Here is a 24,248-nt window from a genome sequence, read left to right as displayed (position 1 = left end):
CTAAGTCTCACTAATGTCTGACTTTTGGACAAATTGAGCTAACTAATGCTCAAAACTGCTCACCCTTATTCCAAATACTTCTGGCAGTAGTATATAAACTGCAATACCTCCATTACACCTTGCGTTTCTTAGCCTACCAAAGGTAAGAACCCAGGGAGCTACACTCAGCATCATTGTAATCACTTACTAATCCTCGCTTCACACTCACCTGCACCCACCCCCCAAACATTATAGTTTCTTCAACTCTCAGCTGAACAACACTTATCTCAAGATTCCTAACCCAAAATCTATTCAAATACAAGCCATCCACCTCATAAATTTTTTCTTCCATCAAACTCATTCCACACCATTCCTCCTGCACGTTGACTCATTCACAATCATAGCTGAATCAGCTCGCCTGCCTCTACCATGTCATGGCAACACTCATGACTTACTTTCTCACTCTTCTTTTTTGCTTGTTTGTACAGGCAAAAATAAACATCTTCACTATCTGCATCACTACCATCCTGCATCTCAGCTCCAGGGAAACATGATTCTGTCACACTCTAATCAAACAATATTTTTATCAATGAATCACCATACAAAAATCAACCTATATCAGTTTAACTTCAAACTCATTTGATTATTTTTCTTTCTCTATTCTTTGGAGAAATTTTTCATCAGTGTACCAAAGATTGCAGTATCCAATCATTTAAAATCCAATGCTAACAAGGCTTCTTTCTTCCCATTATCTACCAAAATACTGGCAATAAGTTCACAGTTTGATTTAAAGAAAAAATGCTAATGAAGATTACTCTTGTATTAAGGAATATAACACAAACATGATTTAGATGAATAGAAAACGAAGGGAATACTAATAAACTGAAATTTTTATTTAGGTAAGGGAGTCACTTGAAGAATTACTGGTAACAGCCATCAAACTTGAAGATCTATGGAAAAGTCACTCCTGTTACGTGAATGACGAACCAAAGAAATCCAAATGGATGCATATGCAAAGAACACCGCTACAGTAATAACTATATAAAAACATTTGGACTGATTATTTTGCTCTTAAATGATTCTCCTCAGCTGAAATGAAATGTATATTGCATTTAAGACCAGTGCTATATGTTCATTACATAACGTATATTTTAGGTTTTATATAATATCAGAAATCTAAATTACTTTATATCTCCTAAGAGAGATCATATTCAAAATTTATTTATTCCACCGGAAAGCTAACAGAAAAAAATTGATAATTTAATCTTTACCCCATTAAGTGGATTTTATTTGATTATAACAAGTATTATTTTATTTATTTTTTACATTAACTGATTAACTTGCTTAAATGATAATCTACAGAAATGAATTACTATCATTATAGCTTTTTTTTTAAACAGAAAAATAGTAAAGCAAAAGGCTGTAAACTTTGAAATGTACAAAAAAGCATGAAACTCAAAATACTTTTTTTAAAAAAAAAGTTTTAATCAACTGTAATGCCTATACACTATCATCTGAAAATATTAAGTAAGATATGCGATATAAGATGGCAGTTTCCATCACTCAGATGGTAAAGGGAGGGAAGAGCAAAATTTTCAGTCAAAGAATACCTTGACTAATATTTATTTTGGCTTTATATATTAATAATTACCATATTTATTTGAATTAAGTCAACCTCAGAAAACTGATAATAGGAAGTCAATGAACAAAGATAGACATTTAGTAATGTTCCTTGATCACTTACTGTATTATTTTGAATTCAAATTTATAAAATAAGGTGTGCAATTTGTATTTCACACTGCAATCTTATTGTAAACATTAGTCTTACATATAAATTCTGCTATATTTATCACAGATTAACTCTGAACCAATATTCTAATGACCTCCCATTATTCTTGCCATTTCATGAAGTCAAAATTAAGCTTTTACATAATAAAAATGCCTGTGTGCACATCAGCCAACGGTTCATACTTGCTTGCATGTACAAGGTATGATAATGGAGAAATTCCCGAATAAGTAATCTTTCAGTTTTCTTCAAGATGTGATAAATCCTTGCTTTTCTCTCTTATATCAATTCAATCTTACAAGTATTACATGTAAAAAAAATGGGGGGAAGAGAGGAGAAGGTCGCATTTTTTATGACATAGTTTTCTGAAAATTATGCATCCTTGATACTTTATTTATTATTGATATAAAAAAAAACTAATTACATATTGGCTCCATCCGAGAGAATTTAGACTCCCCCCCCCCCAAATAGCACTGCACTTCTATAATGAAGAAGAGCAATGGACCCACAACTGAGATATACAAATAGCTTGTTTAGTTACATAAGATTATTGAGCAAACTCCTTAAATTTATAACTTGACCAATGGGAACATGAGACTTGATAATTAACTTAAGATGGATTTAACTTACATATTTTATTGGTATAATATTTTCACCCTAAGTATCAAGGGCATCTTCAGTATGACCTTTAAATAACAAGAACAGAGATTGGTAGATTCAACTATGAAATGCATGTACATGATGTAGTGTCATAGTGACACTACATCATGAGCAAATAATTGAATAAGCATAAGTTCTTATTCAATTATTGCTGACAGTGATGGATTTATAATATCCTCTATTTCTTTAAAGAAAAATATCCTACAGCAAATGCCCCGCAGATAACACCATTTTAAAGAAAATTCACTATAGCAAGCTATTCTGGTCCTTGTGCATTTGCTGTAGTGAGAATCAATTAGATTATTTTCATCAATTTCATTATGGATTTACTAATTTTCGTTCTTGCTGTTTAATTTCAAAGTCATATTTAGAAGAAGCCCTTGGTACTAAGGTGAAAATTTTATACCAATAAAATATATACGTAAATAAAATCCACCTTATGTTAATTATTTAGCCTCATTTAGCATACCTACTTAGTGTGGCAATATGTTTTTCTTGTTCAAAAAAAAAATTAAAAAAAAAAAATAAGAGGGCGTCTTAATTTAAAATAAATATGGTAACATATCTATAGTTGCACAATAAAATACACACCAAAATGAAAGTATGTATTATAATTTATGCATTAATATCAAGTACAGTGAGTAACATGATATCTGACCATCTCAGTTGCTTGAAGAATTAGCTGCATGTTAGGCAGAATTCCAACTAAGCATAGTTGGAATTCTGGAGCAATGGAATGCAAGGTTAGTCTTTGGGAAGGCCAGATTTCATGGGCTTGCTGTAGATATATTAATTTACACGAGTTGTATATGTGTAAATAGTTTCGTTTTTGAAATAAATCATGCTAGTCACAAGGAAGTAAAAACTGTGCAGTGAGGATGAATGTTAAAGCTAGCTCTACATTCATTGTAGATTTACAAGGCTAGTACCTACTTGTTGTTTAGACAAGTTGGAAACTGACTTTCTAGCTATGCCTGGGCAGGATAATTATCAGTTAAGTTCTCCCATCTTTATCAGAAAATATTTTCAAATTTTACTAACTTGTAAAAATAAGAAAACAGATTCATTTATAAACTAGCTCCTTATGTGGTATTAAACACTGCAAGAAATATATAGTAAATTTGTAAAGCTTATTAAAAACAGTCATTAGCACAGGCTAACTTCTTTACTCACTCAAGGTCCTTGTATTCTTGTGTATATAATATATGTATAGGGAAGCATTTTTTTTTTTCTTCTTTAAAAAGTTACATTTCTCATTCTTAGTATGTACTGATTTTCAGTATTTTTATTCACAATAAAAAAAAAAAAAATATATATATATATATATATGCCAAAGAGACTTAATGTTTTATTTTCCATCAAGACACATTCCAGTTCACTGTCGTGTAAAGAAAAGAAATTGACATACACAAGATATACATTTCACAACAGAAGTGGAATAAGAGCAATTTCATATTTATACATAAATGCGTACACATGCATATATACATAGGTATGCATGCAGGTGTGTTTATGTATAAACATATCAAAATGACAAAGTTGGGCAGATGTACATAAAATAATATGGCTGGAATTCAGCGCCTGTATGGGTGGTAGGCTTGGGTGGCAGGACGATTTGCTCCATCACTTTGAACATAGCCTCCTGTATTACTTGGACCATAACCTGAAATCAAACATTTATCATAAGTCTTATTTCAGTCTCAGCACATTATTTTAAATACAGTACTAATAAATATTTATTTTAGAATCTATTGGGTTGGCAATTAAGTTCGTTTGGTGTATGCGTTAGTACAAGTTTACGCAGCTTTGCCTGTCGCTATTGTTGCGCTACCATGCAACGCTATTGTGCAGTTGAAAGGCATCATTGCACATAACCTTTCAGTGAATTTTCGTGTGGCCTACTTCAGTTGCATGTGTGTAACATACGTTTAGAAATGGGAGGAAATAACGTACATTACTGGCATATTTTGCTTTTTTATTTCAAAAAAAGCAAACAAGCTGCAGAGGCCCATAAAAAAAATATGCAGCGTATATGGGGCTGGTGCCTTAAAAGAACGCGTATGCCAAATTCCGTTCTGGAGATTTCGATGTCAGTGATGCACCTCGCAGTGGTTGCCGACCGAGGTTGATTCGAGTGTTGTGAAGAATATCGTAGACAAACATCCGTCACAAACAGTGAGGGAGATTGCTGCAGTATGTTCAGTACTGCAGCAATACAAGCATTGAAAACCATTTGCACAAGCTGGGATATGTTTCAAAACTCAATGTTTGGGTGGCGCATGAATTGACTGAGGCCAATATGACTGCTTGCATATCCATCTGTGATTCACTGCAACGGCACCAAGAAAATGACCCATTTTTGAAGCGGGTGATGAAAAATGGGCCGTGTACGATAACATAGTACATAAAAGATCATGGGGGCACAAAAGCGAACCGCTGCAAACAACCTTGAAAGCGGGACTGCACCCAAAGAAGATCATGCTTTGTGCGGTAGGTTTATAAAGGCGTTTTCCACTACGAGGTGTTACCGTCAGGCAGAACGACCGATTCAACTGTCTATTGCTCACAGTTAACGCGTCTGGCCCGTGCAATTAGCACAAAATGTCATGAAATGGCAAACCGGAAAGGAGTTGTCTTTCACCACGACAACGCCAGACCCCATACATCCTTAACAATCTGGAGTAAATTGTTACATCTTGGCCGGGATGTTTTGCCGCATCTTCTGTATTCACCTGACCTGGCACCTTCCGATTACCACTTATTCCATTCATTGCAGAATTCTCTGAACGGGAAACCCTTCGCTAATGAGGTTTACTGGCGAAAAACTTGGATCAGTTTTTCGCCAGTAAACCTCAGGAGTTTTATGAATGTGGCATAATGGACAGATGGCAAGAGGTCATTGATAAAGAGGGTTAATATATAACTGACTAGTGTGTATTATATATATTAAATAAAACATGTTTCATTCCACTGAAAAACCGAACGAACTTATTTGCCAACCCAATAGTAATGCACGTGTAAACACACACAGACAGAGAGAGAGAGATATTCAGTTTCTCTCCAAAAATAAAGGAAAAGGAAAATAAAAATAAAAGCTTCATCAGAACTTCACAGCTGCCCTGGAATGGCAGCTGTGAAGTTCTGATGATGATAGATGCTGCATTCTTATAAGCAAAAGTTTCTTTGTTCAGCTATTTAGCTGACAGTAATGAATTTATGATATCTTCTATTTTTTTAAAGAAAAACATACAACTACTGTAAAGGCACAGCCAAAGACCGATAAATAATACATGAGAAAAACTGCAAAGTATACTCTATTTGATCACAAAAGAAACGAAGAAATTATGAAAGAAATTCACTATAGCAAACTATTCCTGTGGTCACTATGGATCTGCTATAGTGAGAATAAAATGTATATCTAAGAGTCTGAAATTATCTGGTGGATCATTAAGTAAAATCATAATTTCACAAAAACTGGAATGTAATAAATTTCACTACTCCTTTCTTGAAGCTCTCAGTTTTCTTGCTTGCATGAGAAAATAATTATTGTAACAGTCTGAATAGAAAATGAAATCCTTTGTGCTTTTCTAAATACTGAAAAGGATGAAAATTTACTGGATGCAGCCTCATAAAAGCTGTTCATAATATTATTATTACCTGACACCTCCAGAGAGTCCAAAGACTCATCAAGGGAGGGCACCCATTCTACAACTCCCCATCTGCAACCACAATGAACCGCAACTACCGCCCACCACCACCACTAGTATTTTCACAGGCAGTCACAAACATCCATGCCCATGGCAGGATTTGAACCCGCAGCTTTTTGGCTGGAGAGCAGATACGCTAACCACTCAGCCAACCCGCCTGGTTGGTTATATGCCATTAAAACTGTCAGAAGTTTTATATAAAAACATATTTGCAATAACATTGCATGAATACATATGCATAATAAAATGGAATAAAAATTTCCATCAAGGTATTAAACTTTCTCCTACTGTAAACTTAAACACTCTCCTTTTTACTGATGACCAAATAATAATTACAAATTCTGAAGATAACTTACAGAAAGGTATTTTAAATTTAAATGAGATAGCCAAAGATTATGGAATTATAATATCAACATAAAAATAAAAAACAATGACCTTTAAAGGACAAGATCCATAAGAACTAAAATAGCAATGAATAACAAGATTTTAGAACAAGTGAATTCATTTAACTACCTAGGATGTAGGATTGCATATGAAAATGAAAAAGATATAAACCTAAAAATTGCAAAATATTTAAAAATAACAGGTATACTGTAATTAACTCTATATTTAAACCAAACCTAGTACAAAAATAAACCAGACTAAAAGTATCCAATACTATACGTATTGTATGGAAGTGAAATCTGGACAATAAAATAAAAAGACAAACAATTATGAGAAAAACTACAAACTATACTCTATTTGATCACAAAAGAAACAAAGAAATTATGAAAGAATTAAACCAGGAATCAGTAATAGAAAAAAAATATATATATAAACATGAATGGATGGAACACATTGAAAGAATGAAAACAAAGATTGCCAAAACAAGCCTTAAATTACAAACATTAGGAAAAAGAAAACCAGGACGCCCCTCTTAAGAGATTCAACGATGACTTCTAAGGCCAGAACAGACCAACCAGGCCTAAATCCTTGATAGGCATTATGATGATGATGAATACATATGCAAGGACAATTAAAAATGTTCCTGCACTACACACACAGCAGTTTTGGTGGATTGACCAAATTATGGTGTGGGTGGGTGTAACCATGACTACATCATCAGATCACAAATAATGACTGATGTTTGTAGACATACCGTATGATGATGTGGCATATCCTTGGATGTATTACTAAATCAGGAATAAGAGTGAAATATTTGTAAGAAAATTTTTATTCTGCATAATAAAAATTTTCATTCATATGGAGAAGGATAAGTTGATTAGCCTGTTTTGCAAGATGGAAAAAAAAAAATCTCACTATCTATATGTGAGAAAATATAGATCTTCAAGTTGCATCCTTAAAAGGATTTGAATTCAGCTTTCTAGTATAATATTATCCAGTACACTATAGAAGTGTGCAAGTTAGCACAAGTTTGTGAAATGATGCACAAAAGTTTAAAACAGGGGTCCCAAAGATAAACAAAACAAACAGGGATGTTGCAACGAACACTCTTCTGAAAATCCAGAGGCATATAGCAAAAGAATTTGCTGTGATTTACAGAACGTGTTGTAAGAACGAATCGAGGTTTAGGAGCTTTTGCATATTGTCTGCAAGTTTATCACCAAGTTTGTAAGCAACCACTGAGAACACGACTGCACAGTTATTTTTTACATTTGAAATGCTATTAAAAATAGATCCAGCATTCTCAAAGTCCTGGTCCACAACATGCTGTTTCAGACAATTGTCCTTTGCTGACTATATCCACTATTATCTTACATGCCAGTTTCTGCTCTCCAATCATTGCTCAACATGAATTCACTGTACTATCTGTCAATCATGGCACCCAAGTCTTCCTGTAATCTGGGGCTGGGGGGTTCTATAGTGGACAATATATTTTGTCTTACTGTCTATCTCATACCAGATAGCTTCAAATAAACCATCTGCATGCTCCATCAGACCTAAAATCCTCAACTTCTGTTTTTGTTTAGTGACAAATGAACACACCAAATGTTTTCAAGATATGTACATATTTATCTTTACTTACAATTCTTCATGACTGATAGAAATGAAACAAAAAAGGAAAGTTATGCAAAATACCGCCTATTCTGCTTCAAATAGGCAATATTTAAAATTGATTATCATGTGGTTATAAAATTCTTTGTAAAAGGTTTAACACACCAAAAGAAATTCATCCGAAGTTCATAAAAGTTTATGGGCACTGTTCTCCTTCGTTTTCGACAATTAAGAAACGGGCTGCTGAGTTTGAGCATGGCTGTACCAGCCTTGAAGATGATCCACGTGAAGGATGTCCAAAAAGTGTAACAACATCAGAAATTATTGTTAAAGTGCATGATATGGTATTGGATGACCGGCGAGTTAAAGTACGTGAAATTGCTGAGACTATAGGCATTTCACAAGAACGTGTAGCATATATTTTGCACGAAGAATTGCATATGAAAAAGCTCTGCACAAGATGAGTGCCACGCTTGCTCACAGCAGATCAAAAACACACTCGCATAAAAATCTCTGAGCAGTGTTTGGAGCATTTTAACAAGAATAAAACTGATTTTGTGCATCGATTTATTACTATGGATGAGACTTGGATTCATCATAACACACCAGAATCCAAACAACAGTTAAAACAGTGGACAGAAGATGGTTGTTCAGCGCCAAAGAAGACAACGTCAGTTCCATCAGCAGGAAAGGTCAAGGCATCGGTGTTTTGGGATGCTAAAGGCATTTTGTTTATTATTATCTTGAAAAGGGTAAAACAATAACCAGGGAATATTATTCCGATCTTTTAACCAGACTAGACAAAAAAAATTCATGAGAAAAGACTCGGTTTGCAGAAGAAAAAAAATCATCTTTCATCAGGACAATGCACCTGGCCACAAAAGTGTTTTGACAATGGGAAAATTAAGGGATCTGCACTATGAATTGTTGGAACATCCACCCTATTCCCAGATTTGGCTCCCTCTGACTTCTCTCTCTTCCTTGCTGGTCAGCGTTTTTCTTTGAATCAAGAGGCAATTGTAGCTATAGAGGGGTATTTTGTAGGTATTACTGAGAACCACTACAGGGACAGGATAATGGCAGAGCATCGCTTGAATAAATGTATTAGTCTTAAAGAAGATTATGTTGAAAAATAAAAATAATTTTGAAATTATGCATTCGTTTTTTTCATTGTCAGGTCGAGAACTTTTCAGAGCACCCTTGTACACACCAAACTTAGTCCTCAGAAGTGTAATGACAACCATTTTCTATTTCAGGTAATTCATAGACATTCATTCAGGCACACCACAGTGAGGATGCTAATATGTTTGGCCAACAAAAGCCAGCAGCTTTAATGAAATAAGGAAAGCTATTTAGTGCAGTTCTCCTCTCCCCCATTACAAAGAAATCAAACCTCTAACACCAGCAATATTTGAATTAAAAGAGAAATGACTGGAAAAACAAGGTATGTCCAAAACAGATTGTATTTCTGTTTTGGACATATCTGTATCAGAAAAGGACTGCAATTTGATAATCAATATATATATATATATATATATATATATATATATATATATATATATATATATATATATATATATATATATATATATATATATGAAAATATTCACCGTGTAAATACCAGGTGGACTGCCTTGCATGAAAATTTTAATTCTTAAACAGTATATTCTGACGAGAAATAAAGTACTATTTTTTTTAGATACCTGGTCCAGCTGGCATATATCCTTGTATGTTATCTGCAGTACCGCCATATCCACGAGACGGACCAAAACTAGATGCTTCCTGGGAGTAATTACCCATCGTACCTGTAACAAATAAATATTTTTCAAAACTGATTCACATCAACAATCAAAAACAATTAAAAAAAAAGCCAAATAATTGTTTTCCAGGCTTGCCATATCAGTTAACTCCATGTCATATACAAACTTGTGGTTCCCACCAGTGCTGCCAATTTAGCTTTCTTTGGAGCTAGATCAAGCACCTTTTTTCCTTCTCTAGCTCCAGAACTTTTAATCTAGCACCCAGCTCCAAATTTAGCTCCTTCAGAACTTGTTTCAGCTCTTTTTAGTTATTTTTATAATCTACTCTTAAAGAAATTGCTTTAAAAGTTTTCTAGATGTTCACATTTGATAAAGAATTGTATCGTACGTTTGGTGCGAGTATCACACACGTTTCAAATGCACGATGATGTCAATCAGTCAAGTGGCCCAACAGTCTGCTGTTTTGCCGCCTTGAAGTTGAGTGCCGCTACAAGTTAGTCTGTTACATAGTGTTCTGGTTGAGAGTTACAATAGTGAGTGGGGAAGTTTTCAGAGACTGATTGTAATTCATTGCAGTAGAGTTGCATACCCTTCTTCAAAAATGAGCAAAGAGACAAATAAAGCTTACAAGCAAAATTTTAGGAGGGAGTGGTTGCAAATGGGAAAGTTTAATAAATGGCTGTGTGAAGTTCCTGATGATGCTACAAAAGGATGACACAACATAAATAAAAAAAAGTTTTGCAGATATAATATAGCTGCTAAATATTGTCAATTTGTAAAGCACAATCTTGTGAAGAAGTCTGATGAGACAGCGAACTTTGAGGCCAGAATAGCATTATTTCTTTGTTATCATTCATCATTGAACAGTTGCGATCATCTAGTAGATCTTTGCAAAAATATCACCCCAGATAGTCAAATTATACCAAAGGTAAAAATGCAACAAACCAAGTGCTCTGCAATTGTAAAGAATATTCTAAATGAGCATTTTGAAGATCTAATTGCAGATAGAAATTTCAGCTTGCTAATAGATGAATCGAATGATATCACAGTGAACAAGACTTTAGGAATTGCCATCATTTATTATAGCAAGAAATTCAACAAAATTATGCACACATTTCTAAGCATGGCGGTTCTAGAAAAGTGTGATGCTAGTGATATTGTGGCTGCATTGAAAATAAAAAGCTCTTGGCCAAGAAACTGGACATGAAAAATCTCATTACAATTGGTACAGACAACACCAGTGTTATGATTGGGTGTCAATAACGGCATTTATGAACAATGGAAGGCATATATTCTCTCCTTAATCTTAATTAGATGTGTATGCCATTCATTACAACTGGCAATATCTCACACTTGTGCAGAATCTCTCCCAAGAATATTAGAATTTTTAGTTGCCGAAATGTATAAGTGGTTTTGACATTCTTCTTCAAGACAAAGCAACATACAAAGAGCTGTATCAAACTCAGGATTTAATCTTGGGGGGGAGTTGAAAAGGTTTAGGCATAGTATTTCCTACTCTAGAACTTGACACTGTTTATTATAACCTGCATGTATATGCAGTATTTAAGGAGCTGAAGGAGTAAGCATTTAAGTTGCTCTTATAGAAACTTTTAGCATGCAGCATTCAAGAAATTTTCAACAAAGATATTGTCACTAGTATCAAATGAGTTTGTGGCTTTTGCTATTGTGAGCACAGGCTATGACACGTTGAGTTTGAAACTGAGAACTTATACACAAAATGTTTTTCATGCGTACATAGGCTGGGCGAAAATTAGAGGGAACATTGCCTCAGGATTTAATCTTGGGGGGGAGTTGAATAGAAGATTTGAAAAATACACACTACGCATCGCATATGACCAATGGCTGAGCATCTGCAATAATCGCTAATTCATAAGTAGTATAGAAATAGAAGACACGACACAACATAAATAAAATAAAAAAAAAAAAAAAAGAATTTTAATTAGGAAAAGATTTTTTAAAAATTTTCTAGTGTTTTTTCTCTTTCTTTTTTTTTGGGGGGGGGGGGGGGTGTCAACTATCTAGACAGTACAGTGACTTGAATTTATGCTTGAAAAGGTTTAGGCATAGTATTTCCTACTCTAGAACTTGACACTCTGTTTATAACCTGCATGTATCTGCAGTATTTAAGGAGCTGAAGGCGTAAGCATTTAAGTTGCTCTTATAGAAACTTTTAGCATGCAGCATTCAAGAAATTTTCAACAAAGATATTGTCACTAGTATCAAATGAGTTTGTGGCTTTTGCTATTGTGAGCACAGGCTATGACACGTTGAGTTTGAAACTGGGAACTTGTACACAAAATGTTTTTCATGCGTACATAGGCTGGGTGAAAATTAGCGGGAACATTGCCTATGTGCAATAAGTGCTGCAATATTTGATGGGAACAGAGATCTAGGGGATATTAAAGTGGCCAAAATAGCTCATCACACTACCTGGTTGTTGAAGAACATGCTGACAAACAGAGATAAGGAGGTTATTATTATCCTTAATAAGTTTTGAATGCTCATCTGGACTAGTATACAGAACACACCGATAAATAGATTTCTGTTTGTCAGTGTGTTCCTTATATTACAAATAAATTCACTACTCCTGAGATCTCCCTGCATATAGCACAGTTTGTGAGCAACCTCTGAGAACAAGACTGCATAGTCATTGTCTACAATTGGAAGCAGAGTGTCTACCTTGGTCATGGATACATCCTTTGATGCTATTAATAATATATCCAGATCCAGCATTGTCAAAGTCCTGGTCCCCTCCACAACATGCTGTTTCAGGCAACTGTCTCTTGGTAACTATATGTACTACTATCTTGCACACCAGTTTCTGCTCTCCAGTCTAAGTTCCCACAGTAAAAGTTCTGCATAATAATTGCTCAGGATGTGCTCACTATGCTATCTGCCAATGAATGCATCATCTTCCCGTACCCCCCCCCCCCCCCCCAGGCCTATAGTGGACAATATATTTTGTCCTGCTGGCCTCTATCACAATAAACTTAAAAGGATCTTAGTAAAGATTAGCCTATAAGATGTTTAGAATAATAAACATATATTGGAATCAACAATCTGATAAAAAAATAACATGCTCTCACAATGGATGGATAGAAAAAGAGGAGTCTGACAAGGATGTGTATTACTCAATGGAATGGTGATAATACACATCCTTGTCAGACTGAAGAGAAATTGGGCCTAACGGCTTTACTAATACAAGTGTGTGCGAAATGTGTATACACATACACACACACACACATATATATATTGGGTTGGCAAATAATTTCGTTCAGTTTATGCATTAGTACAAGTTTACGCCGTTTGTCTTGTCGCTATTGTTGTGCTACCGGGCAACGCTACTGCACATAACCTTTCAGTGAATTTTCGTTCGGCCTACTTCAGTTGCATGTGTGTAACATATTTTTAGAAATGGAAGGAAATAACGTACATTACCGGCATTTTTTGCTTTTTTATTTCAAAAAAGGCAAACGAGCTGCGGAGGCCCATAAAAAATATGCAGCATATATGGGGATGGTGCCTTAACAGAACGCATATGCCAAATTCTGTTCTGGAGATTTTGACGTCAGTGATGTGCCTCGCACTGGTTGATTCAAGTGTTGCGAAGGATATCGTCAACAAAATTCCCTCACAAACAGTGCAGGAGATTGCTGTAGTACTGAACATATCCCATACAAGCGTTGAAAACCATTTGCACAAGCTGGGATATGTTTCAAAACTCATTGTTTGGGTGCCGCATGAATTGACTGAGGCCAATACGACTGCTTGCATATCCATCTGTAATTCACTGCAATGTCGCCAAGAAAACGACCCATTTTGAAGCGGGTGATTACGGGAGATGAAAAATGGGTCATGTACGATAACGTGGTACATAAAAGATCATGTGGACACAAGAGCAAACTGTCGCAAACAACCTCTAAAGCGGGACTGCACCCAAAGAAGATCATGCTCTGTGTGGTGGGATTATAAAGGTGTTGTCCACTACGAAGTGTTACCGTCAGGCCGAGCGATTGATTCAACTGTCTATTGCTCACAGTTAACGCGACTGGACTGTGCAATTAGCACAAAATGTCATGAATTGGCAAATCGGAAAGGAATTGTCTTTCACCACGACAACGCCAGCCCCCACACATCCTTAACAATCCGGAGTAAATTGTTACGTCTTGGCTGGGATGTTTTGCCGCATCTTCCGTATTCACCTGACCTGGCACCTTTCGATTACCATTTATTCCATTCGTTGCAGAATTCTCTGAACGTGAAACCCTTCACTAATGAGGAGGCTGTCAAAAGACACCTGGATCGGTTTTTCGCCAGTAAACCTCAGGAGTTTCATGAACGCAACATAATGAAGTTAGTGGACAGATGGCAAGAGGTCATTGATAAAGAGGGTAAAATACAGGAATACCTCGATTATCGCGATTCTCGATTTATAATTTGATACAAAATTCCAATTATTGTGCTCCAAATTCGAATTATCGCGGCCGCGAGATGTAGCCCACTACATATGCAACCAGTTCGAGTCGCCACTCTCCAGGTATTGCTTCATTTTTATCCGAAGGCGCCTTCTCACCACTTACCAGTAACTATCCGCCCTTGACTGAAGTACATGTGGATATTTATTTCTCTTGTTATTTACCCCTACAATGAATGCTAAAAGAAATAAAGATGATTTCAAGTCTACAGCTATCAAGAAGAAACGTAGAGTGATCAGCTTAGAAGATAAGTTGCATGCGATAAATAAGTATGAAGCAGGCATAAGCAAAGCCAAAATTGCAAGAGAGTACGATCTAAATGAATCAACTGTTCGCCATATTTTAGACCACGCTGCAAACTATAAGCAACTAGGACAGAGTGCATCGACCTCGTCTGTGTCCCAAACTACGAGAAACAGAAGCCATCTTATGATTGAAATGGAAATGCTATTTTTTTTTTTTTTTTAAATAACGAAATCTGTGGGGCGATCATCATTAAAAGAAACACACGTATAAACCACAGTGAAGATGATTTAATTGTAAATATTTCATCCTAAGTATCTTAGGACATCATCAGTACAGTATTTAAACAAAAATTAGGAATAACATACAGCTAGGGCGCATGATTACAATAGAATCTAATGAAAACGTGCATAACATGCTAAAGTAGTACAACAAAAAAACGTTAATTCTTTAACACAGATTTGTATGATAATTTCCCATACTTTAGGAATAGTAAGAACGTCGTTGCGGTTTAGGTTTGGTCTGTGTAGTAGGGCTTCAGAATTTTCTTTGTATAAACGTTCATGTTTAAATAAAGATCTATGTAAAAGTTTAGCCTTTTCCCAATGGATCCTATGGTTTGGATCTTCAATTCCGTGTTGAGAGAGGCCAGATTTCTGTGGTTTAAGAAGATGAATGTGGTCTTGATGTTCTGAGATGCGTTTCTGAACAGACCTACCTGTCTATCCAAAGTAAGATAATTTGCATGAGCATGGAATCTCATAAACACCAGGTAACATCAAGGGTGAGAGTTTGTCCTTAGGAGAAGGTAACAAGTTGTAAATTTGGTTGATAGGCTTGTAAGTAGTGGCAAAATTGTATTTCTTCATAATTTTAGAAAGACGTTCTGAGATGCCTTTAACGTAAGGTATGGGAATCCTATGCACTTCTTCCTGTCTGGTTTGATGTATGCAGAAGTGACTGATGATTTTTTGAGTTGTTTTGGGATTAAATCCATTTAGGATGGCTGTATTTTTGATAACTTCTAATTCCTGGTTTAACGATTCTTCAGAGGAGCAGAATTTGTGTGCTCTGGAAACTAGTGATTTAATAATGCCAGATTTCTGAGAATGTAGGCTTGCGAAAGACGGAAGTGGCGATGGAACCGTCTTCTTTTCTTTTGATGTGTAAATCCAAAAAAGAGATACCCTGTGGAGATTCTTTTTCTAACGTAAAGTTGATGCGATGATGAAGAAGGTTAATTTTATCTAGAAACAGTTGTAATTCGGGTTCGGGATGATTCCATACTGCAAATACGTCATCGACATATCTTAGCCAAATTTTTGGTTTGGGTTCAAAAGTGAATATTTTTTCCTCAAGGTGTTCTAGAAACAAATTTGCTAGGTTTGGTGATAAAGGAGATCCCACTGCTGTTCCTTCCTCTTGCTTGTAAATTTGACCTTTCCAGGTGAAGTAACCTGATGCAATAACAAACTTGAACAATTCAACTATATCAGACGGAAATTTTTGAGTAAGTAATTCTATTGTAAGTAATTCAGAAAATTAAATAAGCTACTTAATGAAACTTCCTCCTTAGATGAAGAAACTATCAAAAAACTTAAGACATACCATGCAAGACCTCCAAGAATTTATGGCTTACCTAAGCTACACAAAACTAATGTTCCACTTAGACCTGTCGTAGACTGTATCGGCTGTCCAACGTACAAGTTATCAAGATTCTTATCTAACCTTCTCCGCCCTCACATAGGCCACTCAGTCTCTTCAATCAAAAATTCTACTGAGTTTCACACAAAAATTATTCAACTATCAAAAACTGACTTGTTAATCAGCTTCGACATTGTCTCCCTCTTCACTAACATTCCCCATAAAGAAACAATAGAATTACTTACTCAAAAATTTCTGTCTGATATAGTTGAATTGTTCAAGTTTGTTATTGCATCAGGTTACTTCACCTGGAAAGGTCAAATTTACAAGCAAGAAGGAACAGCAATGGGATCTCCTTTATCACCAAATCTAGCTAACTTGTTTCTAGAACACCTTGAGGAAAAAATATTCACTTTTGAACCCAAACCAAAAATTTGGCTAAGATATGTCGCTGACGTATTTGCAGTATGGAATCATCCCAAACCCGAATTACAACTGTTTCTAGATAAAATTAACCTTCTTCATCATCGCATCAACTTTACGTTAGAAAAAGAATCTCCACAGGGTATCTCTTTTTTGGATTTACACATCAAAAGAAAAGACGGTTCCATCGCCACTTCCGTCTTTCGCAAGCCTACATTCTCAGGTCGCTACATTCACAATTCTTCTGCTCATCATCCATCTCAGAAATCTGGCATTATTAAATCACTAGTTTCCAGAGCACACAAATTCTGCTCCTCTGAAGAATCGTTAAACCAGGAATTAGAAGTTATCAAAAATACAGCCATCCTAAATGGATTTAATCCCAAAACAACTCAAAAAATCATCAGTCACTTCTGCATACATCAAACCAGACAGGAAGAAGTGCATAGGGTTCCCATACCTTACGTTAAAGGCATCTCAGAACGTCTTTCTAAAATTATGAAGAAATACAATTTTGCCACTACTTACAAGCCTATCAACCAAATTTACAACTTGTTACCTTCTCCTAAGGACAAACTCTCACCCTTGATGTTACCTGGTGTTTATGAGATTCCATGCTCATGCAAATTATCTTACTTTGGACAGACAGGTAGGTCTGTTCAGAAACGCATCTCGGAACATCAAGACCACATTCGTCTTCTTAAACCGCAAAAATCTGGCCTCTCTCAACACGGAATTGAAAATCCAAACCATAGGATCCATTGGGAAAAGGCTAAACTTTTACATAGATCTTTATTTAAACATGAACGTTTATACAAAGAAAGTTCTGAAGCCCTACTACACAGACCAAACCTAAACCGCAACGACGTTCTTACTATTCCTAAAGTATGGGAAATTATCATACAAAACTGTGTTAAAGAATTAACGTTTTTTTTTTTTTTTTTTTTTTGTTGTTGTTGTTGTTGTACTACTTTAGCACGCTATGCACATTTTCATGAGATTCTATTGTAATCATGCGCCCTAACTGTATTTTTGTTTAAATACTGTACTGATGATGTCCTAAGATACTTAGGATGAAATATTTACAATTAAATCATTTTCACTGTGGTTTATACGTGTTTCTTTTAATGGAAATGCTATTGTCAGTGTGGATATAAGATTGTAACCAAAAGAGAATTCCTCTTAGTCAAATGACTATAAAAAGAAAAGCATTGAATTTGTTTGAAACTTTAAAAAGAAAACAATTAGAAAACAAAAATGATTCGGCGTCAGTAGTGGAAGAAACTTTCTCTGCAAGTTCAGGGTGGTTTGATCGGTTCAAAAAGCAATCGAGCATTCATAGTGTTCATGTACAAGGTGAAATTGCAAGTGCCGATGAAAAAGCAGCAGCTAGTTTTCCTGGTGAATTGCAACAGATCACTGAAGAAGGAAATTATACCGAAGATCAGATATTTAATGCTGACAAAACAGGCTTATTATGGGAAAAAATGCCCACTAAAACATTTTTTGCAAAAAATGAAAAATCACAGCCTGGCTACAAGGTTTCGAAGGAGTGTGTAACACTTTTACTATGTGGCAATGCTTCTGGAGATTACAAGATGAAGCCTCTCTTTATTAATTGTTCACAAAATCCTCGCCCGCTTAGAAGTTTAGATAAAAATTTTCTCCCTGTTCATTGGAGATTCAACAGAAAAGCTTGGATGACGAAAACTATTTTTGAGGACTGGTTAAAAACTGTTTTTGTCCTGAAGCTGAAATTTACTGCAAGTCATTAAATCTTGATTTTAAAATCTTGTTGATATTAGATAATGCACCTAGTCATGCAACAGCACTGAATGATTTGTGCGAAAATGTAAAAGTTATTTATTTACCACCTAATACCACTTCCATCATCCAGCCAATGGATCAAGGTGTAATCGCATCATTTAAGGCATATTACCTACGAAGAACTTTTTCACAAGCAATAGGAAAGACTACAGGAGATGAAGCTATGACTTTGAGAGAATTCTGGAAGGCATTGAAAATGAAGTAACCCGTGTTATCAATGACATAACTGAGCTTGGCTTCGATCCAGGACTAAAAGAAATTGAAAAAAGTGATGTTCAGGACCTGCTTCAGTCACATGATAAAGAGCTGGATGATGAAGATCTAATTAACCTCGAGAGAGAATGTGCTTACGATGCTCAAATCGATAATAATGACGAACAAATTGACTTGGCACCGAAGGAATTTACCCTCAAAGAAATGGACGAAATGTTTGCTGAAAATTTTAAAGAAAAAATCTTGAACAGCGATCCTAATCTCGAGCAATCACTGAAAGTTCGTCGGGAAATTGAAAATTCCATCCATTGCTACCGAGTTTTATACGAAGAAAAAAGAAAAAATTCCATCCACCAGATAACTCTACACCAATTTTTATCCAAGAAAGAATAATTGTATGTACTTCTCTTATATATAAATAACGATTAAAGAATAATCTTGTTTTTCTTAATGAACCTTCATTTTTTACTTAACACGTTTAACACATTTCTTTTTTACTTGATATATAAAATTTAATTAATAGATTTGAAAAATCCTTGGCATTGATCACCCATTTTACACGCATTATTTATCCCGATTATCTCGGTATTTTTCATGGCAACAATAACCACGATAATCGAGGTATTCCTGTATATATCTGACTAGTGTGTATTATATATATTAAATAAAATGTGTTTCATTCCACTATGAAAAACCGAACGAACTTATTTGCCAACCTGATATATAAACAGTTTATATATATATAAACACACAACAAGAATGAGATAACTAACCTGATGTAGGAGGTGCAGAAGATCCATGAACAATATTAGGCACTGGCTGCTGACCTCCTGGGAGAGAATTCGAACCAGGTCCAAGTGGACCTTGCTGAGGAAACTGATCATTTCCTGGTCCCTGTACCCCACCTGATACTGATGGTGGCTGTACTGCTGCTGGAGGCGGAGGTACTACTGTAGGTGCTGGAGGAGGTGCAGTTCCAACAGATGTTCCATATCCATAGTTATATCCAGGAGATGTAACACCTTCAGTTAAAATATAAAGTGAAAGCATTAATATTGTGATATAAATGATAGCACATTTCTCTATCAAATGTTATTGTAACTATAGTATAATATTTATCATTACTTTTACTACTACTTACTGCTTTTAAATATTCACTCTAACAACCTCATAATATAATTTTGGCTTAATTTTACAGTTTAGTCTTAACCACCTAACTGGCCATTATGGATCAAATACGCATCCTCATATGCTACATATCCATCATATATTTCAATGTAATATCAATGATATTAGAATTTTAATATGCACTTCGCATCCATGATAACCTTGACGTCTTAGTGTAGCGTGGTTAAGGTACATGACATCTATCAGCAATTTAGAAGATGACATCAACTTCTACTTCGCATCCATGATAACATTGACGTCTTAGTGTAGCGTGGTTAAGGTACATGACGTTCTACTAAAGATGAACTTCAACTAAAGAACACTGCATGTGTAAGATGCTACGCTTAAAAATTGGTTAGCAAAATTTAGAATGCCAACTGCTGTAATTAAATTATTTTTGTCTCTAATATTAAATAGTATAATATTCTACTGTACGGAATAATTAGAATATTCCTGCATTCTATTTATAGACACAAATAGTAAAAATAATGTTAACAAGATTAAGAAAAATTAAGTTAATTTTGGAATTTGTGAAAAACTATTTTGCCATAAGAGGGATAATTTAAGTCCATTTGTATTTAGATTTTGTTAATGTAGTCATGTCTCACAATTCTATTTGAACAAACATTCCAAGAGATTATTACTTTTAAGGAGAACCTAAATTTTCTTCCAAAGAACTCAGTGTCTGGTAGTGATAGTATGCTCTGCAAATCCCAATTGCTCTGGCTCTTGAAACTTGACAGTCTAAATGTTTGTCACAAACTCAGTGGAGCAAAGAGCATACTTGATGTAGTAAAATCTTAATTGTACCAGATTTTTGACAATTATATTTCACACCGTCACAATTGTCAAAAATATGTCATCATTAAGACTTTAGTACATCCAGCACACTCTTTGCTCCATTGTAATGCTGCTCTTCCAAGAAAGAAATCACAATTCCATCATCCTTACTAATGGCTTTACTGAATCATATGTCAACAAGACAATTATAGTTTCCTTCTCATCTGCCTATCATAATAGTGATACAGAGGTGGTCTGTCGAGTCACCATTCCCTATGTTAAAAGCATCTCAGAAAGTATATCTATCTGTTGGTCTATCAACAAGATATCTACTTTTCTAGGCTAAGCTAATGATAAACTTCTGCCTTTGGTCTACACTGGAGTGTATGAAATTCCTTGCCTGTATGGATTATGTATTTTGGTCAAACAGGTAGATCTGCAGTGAATCGTGATGAACATTTAGATCACGTTAAGTTTCACAATCCAGAACAATTGGGACTTGTAGAGCATGCTATCACCAAAGACATCAAGTTCATTGGAAGAAAGTTAAGGTTCTCCATAAAAGTAATAATCTCTTGGGACGTTTATACAAAGAGAGTTGTGAGATCTTGCTACATCGACTGAAATGAATTTAAGTCCAATTCTAAATAGAAATGATGGGAAAAGAGTTAATGAAAGAATTTGTGAATAAAAACTTTTTTTAAATCTTGTAACGTTATTTTTATTAAAATCTTAATATAATTAGACCATACATAACACTCTACATTATGAACGTGCAGTTTGCACATTTCAAAATAACACTGTTTAGAAAACAAAAGCAATTCCATTTTTACATGGTATATTTTGATTTAGCATGGTTCAAATTCCACTTATTTTTAAAATTTCTGTTTGAATTCAGTTCTCTTAAAAGGGTATTTCCATTATAATTATCCTTTCCTAGAATGGCACATATGCCCTTAAACTTGAATTTTGGAGACCCCCCCCTCAATGTTTTAAATATCAGGGATTATCTACGCTACAGAATGTAGACAACTGTGGTGACAACAACAACATCAATTTTTGTAGTTACGATTCCCTGAAGTTAGGAGAAGGTAGGGTGATATGCTGATTCCTTGAAATAAGTTGGTCGGTTACGGGAGGCCTGCCTATATAAAGCTGCCTGGAAGGAGTTAAGCTGTTTGCTAAACAATCATTTCTTGTTTACAATTCAAAGTGTTTTGTTCTTGAAAGTTTTGTATGCGTAATATCAAATTAGTAAAAGTAATTATTATTTTCAGATATTTTCGTAACATTACCCCATTCATCACGATGTCAGATAATTCAGTTAGACAGGAGTAGTCAAGAAAATTTACTGATTGAATGAAGCTACCTTGAGAATGATTAAGAAAAATGAAAAGGCCAGAAAGCATTATGGTTGTACAAACAGATTCAGGAAAAGGAGCCAACAACGTCAAACAACAATTGTGATTTTTCTTTAAGCACAGGTTAGCTTACAAAATTTCTCAAAAGATATGTGCTTCATGATGTAAAAATAAAAGGAGAAACCACATCTACAGATGAGCCGAAAGCTAGGGAATTTCTTTTAAAACTGTCCAAAATTATTGAAAATGGTAGCTACACTCCTGATCAAGTTTGAAAGATGAGACCAGCCGTTTTTGGAGAAGAAGAAAAAAAAAAAAAAAAAAAAAAAGCCATGTAGAACTTATATAGCAAAATGGATCATGTGACTATTATTTTGCAGGAATGCTTCAGGAGATCATATATTAAAACTGTTACTCAATCGATCCCCAAGACCGTGGGCAATGAGAAAGGTGTGAATTTTAACACATTATTACCAGTGCACTGGAAGGCAAACAAAAACGGTTGGGTTACAAAAGAAATTTTTAATGGAATGGTTCCATCAATGTTTTGATCCAGAAGTTAAATGTTATTTGATGGGAAAAAAATATCTGGACTTTGATTATAGACAATGAGACTAGCCATCCTGTTTTAGAACACCTGAATGTGGAATTTTGTTTACTGCCACCTAATATAACATTCATAATACAACCACTAGACGAGGGGGTGATCACTACCTTCGAAACTTACTACATAAGAACATTCGAATAAATTTTGGATAAATTAGGTAAGGATAATTTACTGACAGTTATTAATGTGTAGAAGAAATTTTCTATTTTGTATTGCATAAAACTTGCTAAGCTGGCATTATCAGAATTGAAACTATCAACTTTAAATGCATGCTGGAAAGCTACTTGGCCAGAATGTGTGAAAAAGAAAAACCCTGCACCTTTGCATACAACTGAATATCCAAATATCATCAGATTAGCACATGCAGTTGGCAGAGACGGATTTGATGATTTTTAATCTGCAATATTGAAGAATTGATGGTTGACAAGGCTGTTAGTGAAGAGGAAATAATAGAAGCTGTCCTTGAGAATCTTGATGAAAAAGAAAAAAAGTGATGATGATGAAGAGTTTCCACTCACTGCAGGATTAATTAAAGAAGGGCTTCAAATTGCTAGGAAATTGCAAAGTCATTTTCTTACACATGATCCAAATACTGAATGAGTTGAACAGTTTAAAAGTGAATTGAAGTCATGTATGGTGCAATATGAAGAATTATACAAAGATCTAGTCAAAACAGGATCTCAATGATTAATTAGAGTTTGTGGTTAAAAAAAAAATAAATAAAAAACCTTCAGAATTATTGGAAATTAATGCTCATTTATTTCCTTTTACTGAAGAGAATGTTTCACTATTGCAGTATGAAAAGGACAGCCAAAATGTTTCACAAGTAATGGAAATAATTTAATTCCAATCTCAGACAAAAGAATGCAAATGCTATTGTCAGAAAGTGATAGCAAATAAAATTTAACTAATAGCCATATGTGTGAGTGTTTAGGCCTTTTTCAAATTTCTGATTTATTAATGACACACTATTTTCTTTAAGAAAGATACATGTATATACTTTAAATAAGTATTTAAAATAAAAAAATATTCCATTAAAATGAAATAATTTTATTCAATGATTTTCATATGTTTTGTATGAAAATAACTTGTTGTTCGTATCAGATTTTCACATCTGGAACCATTCTTCTATTTTTTCATATGCATTGTATTCTGTTTTATACAGTCTTCATTTTTACGTTTTTTTTTTTCTGGAACCAATCTACTGTGTAAATGGAGAATTGGGTGTATATACTTACGTTAAATTCATTTTGTGTTATTTATTATCATGTTGTACGTTCTTATATGTCAAGTTCTTTCCACAGCTTCTTTAACCCCTTTGAATTCAGAAGATAAAATCTATGTATAGTAGTAAAGGTGGAGTCATATCAAGAATATGGAAAAGAGGGAAAATGACTACCTTAAGGTTAATGCTCATTCCAGCATTGCAATCATCCTCTGTTGTGTTTGCAATTTCTGGTATGCAACTTCTCATAAACCATAACTCTTATATGTCTGGCCTCAGTTTCCCAAAGCATAATTCCACCAATATAAATACTATTGATATCTCAACACACCAAAGTACATTATTTATCATTCTCTAAGTGCTGCATATCAGTGG

General features: G+C 34.7%; 2 protein-coding genes across 9 annotated transcripts in view; one reads left to right on the top strand and one right to left on the bottom strand.

Moving 5' to 3' along the window:
• LOC150100000 (uncharacterized) overlaps positions 1-3,685 on the top strand; it is a 206,416-nt gene extending 202,731 nt beyond the window's left edge. For 4 of the 6 annotated variants that reach the window (XM_090402368.1, XM_090402366.1, XM_090402367.1 and 1 more), the window contains exon 12: positions 879-3,681. In XM_090402368.1, the coding sequence (XP_090258494.1) occupies positions 879-1,013 (135 nt within the window). In that variant the 3' untranslated portion in view covers positions 1,014-3,681. Of the gene's footprint in view, positions 1-878 lie in introns of all 6 variants that reach the window. The other 2 variants (XM_090402364.1, XM_090402363.1) reach the window with 2 other exon arrangements.
• Positions 3,686-3,751: 66 nt separating this feature from the next.
• The window catches only part of LOC150099999 (heterogeneous nuclear ribonucleoprotein 27C-like), a 208,040-nt gene continuing 187,543 nt past the window's right edge, over positions 3,752-24,248 (bottom strand). For all 3 annotated transcript variants that reach the window (XM_090402360.1, XM_090402362.1, XM_090402361.1), the window contains 3 exons: positions 19,507-19,755; positions 9,831-9,932; positions 3,752-4,088 (listed from right to left, as the gene is read on the bottom strand). In XM_090402360.1, coding sequence (XP_090258486.1) covers positions 4,000-4,088; positions 9,831-9,932; positions 19,507-19,755 — 440 coding nt within the window. In that variant the 3' untranslated portion in view covers positions 3,752-3,999. The remainder of the gene's footprint in view (positions 4,089-9,830; positions 9,933-19,506; positions 19,756-24,248) is intronic.

The sequence above is a fragment of the Typopeltis vanoorti genome, chromosome 13 (assembly GCF_054136105.1).
Source record: "Typopeltis vanoorti isolate ZY-2024b chromosome 13, IOZ_Tvanoo_1.0, whole genome shotgun sequence".
Taxonomy (NCBI): Eukaryota; Metazoa; Arthropoda; class Arachnida; order Uropygi; family Thelyphonidae; genus Typopeltis; species Typopeltis vanoorti.
This window is presented reverse-complemented; position numbering and strand designations above follow the sequence as displayed.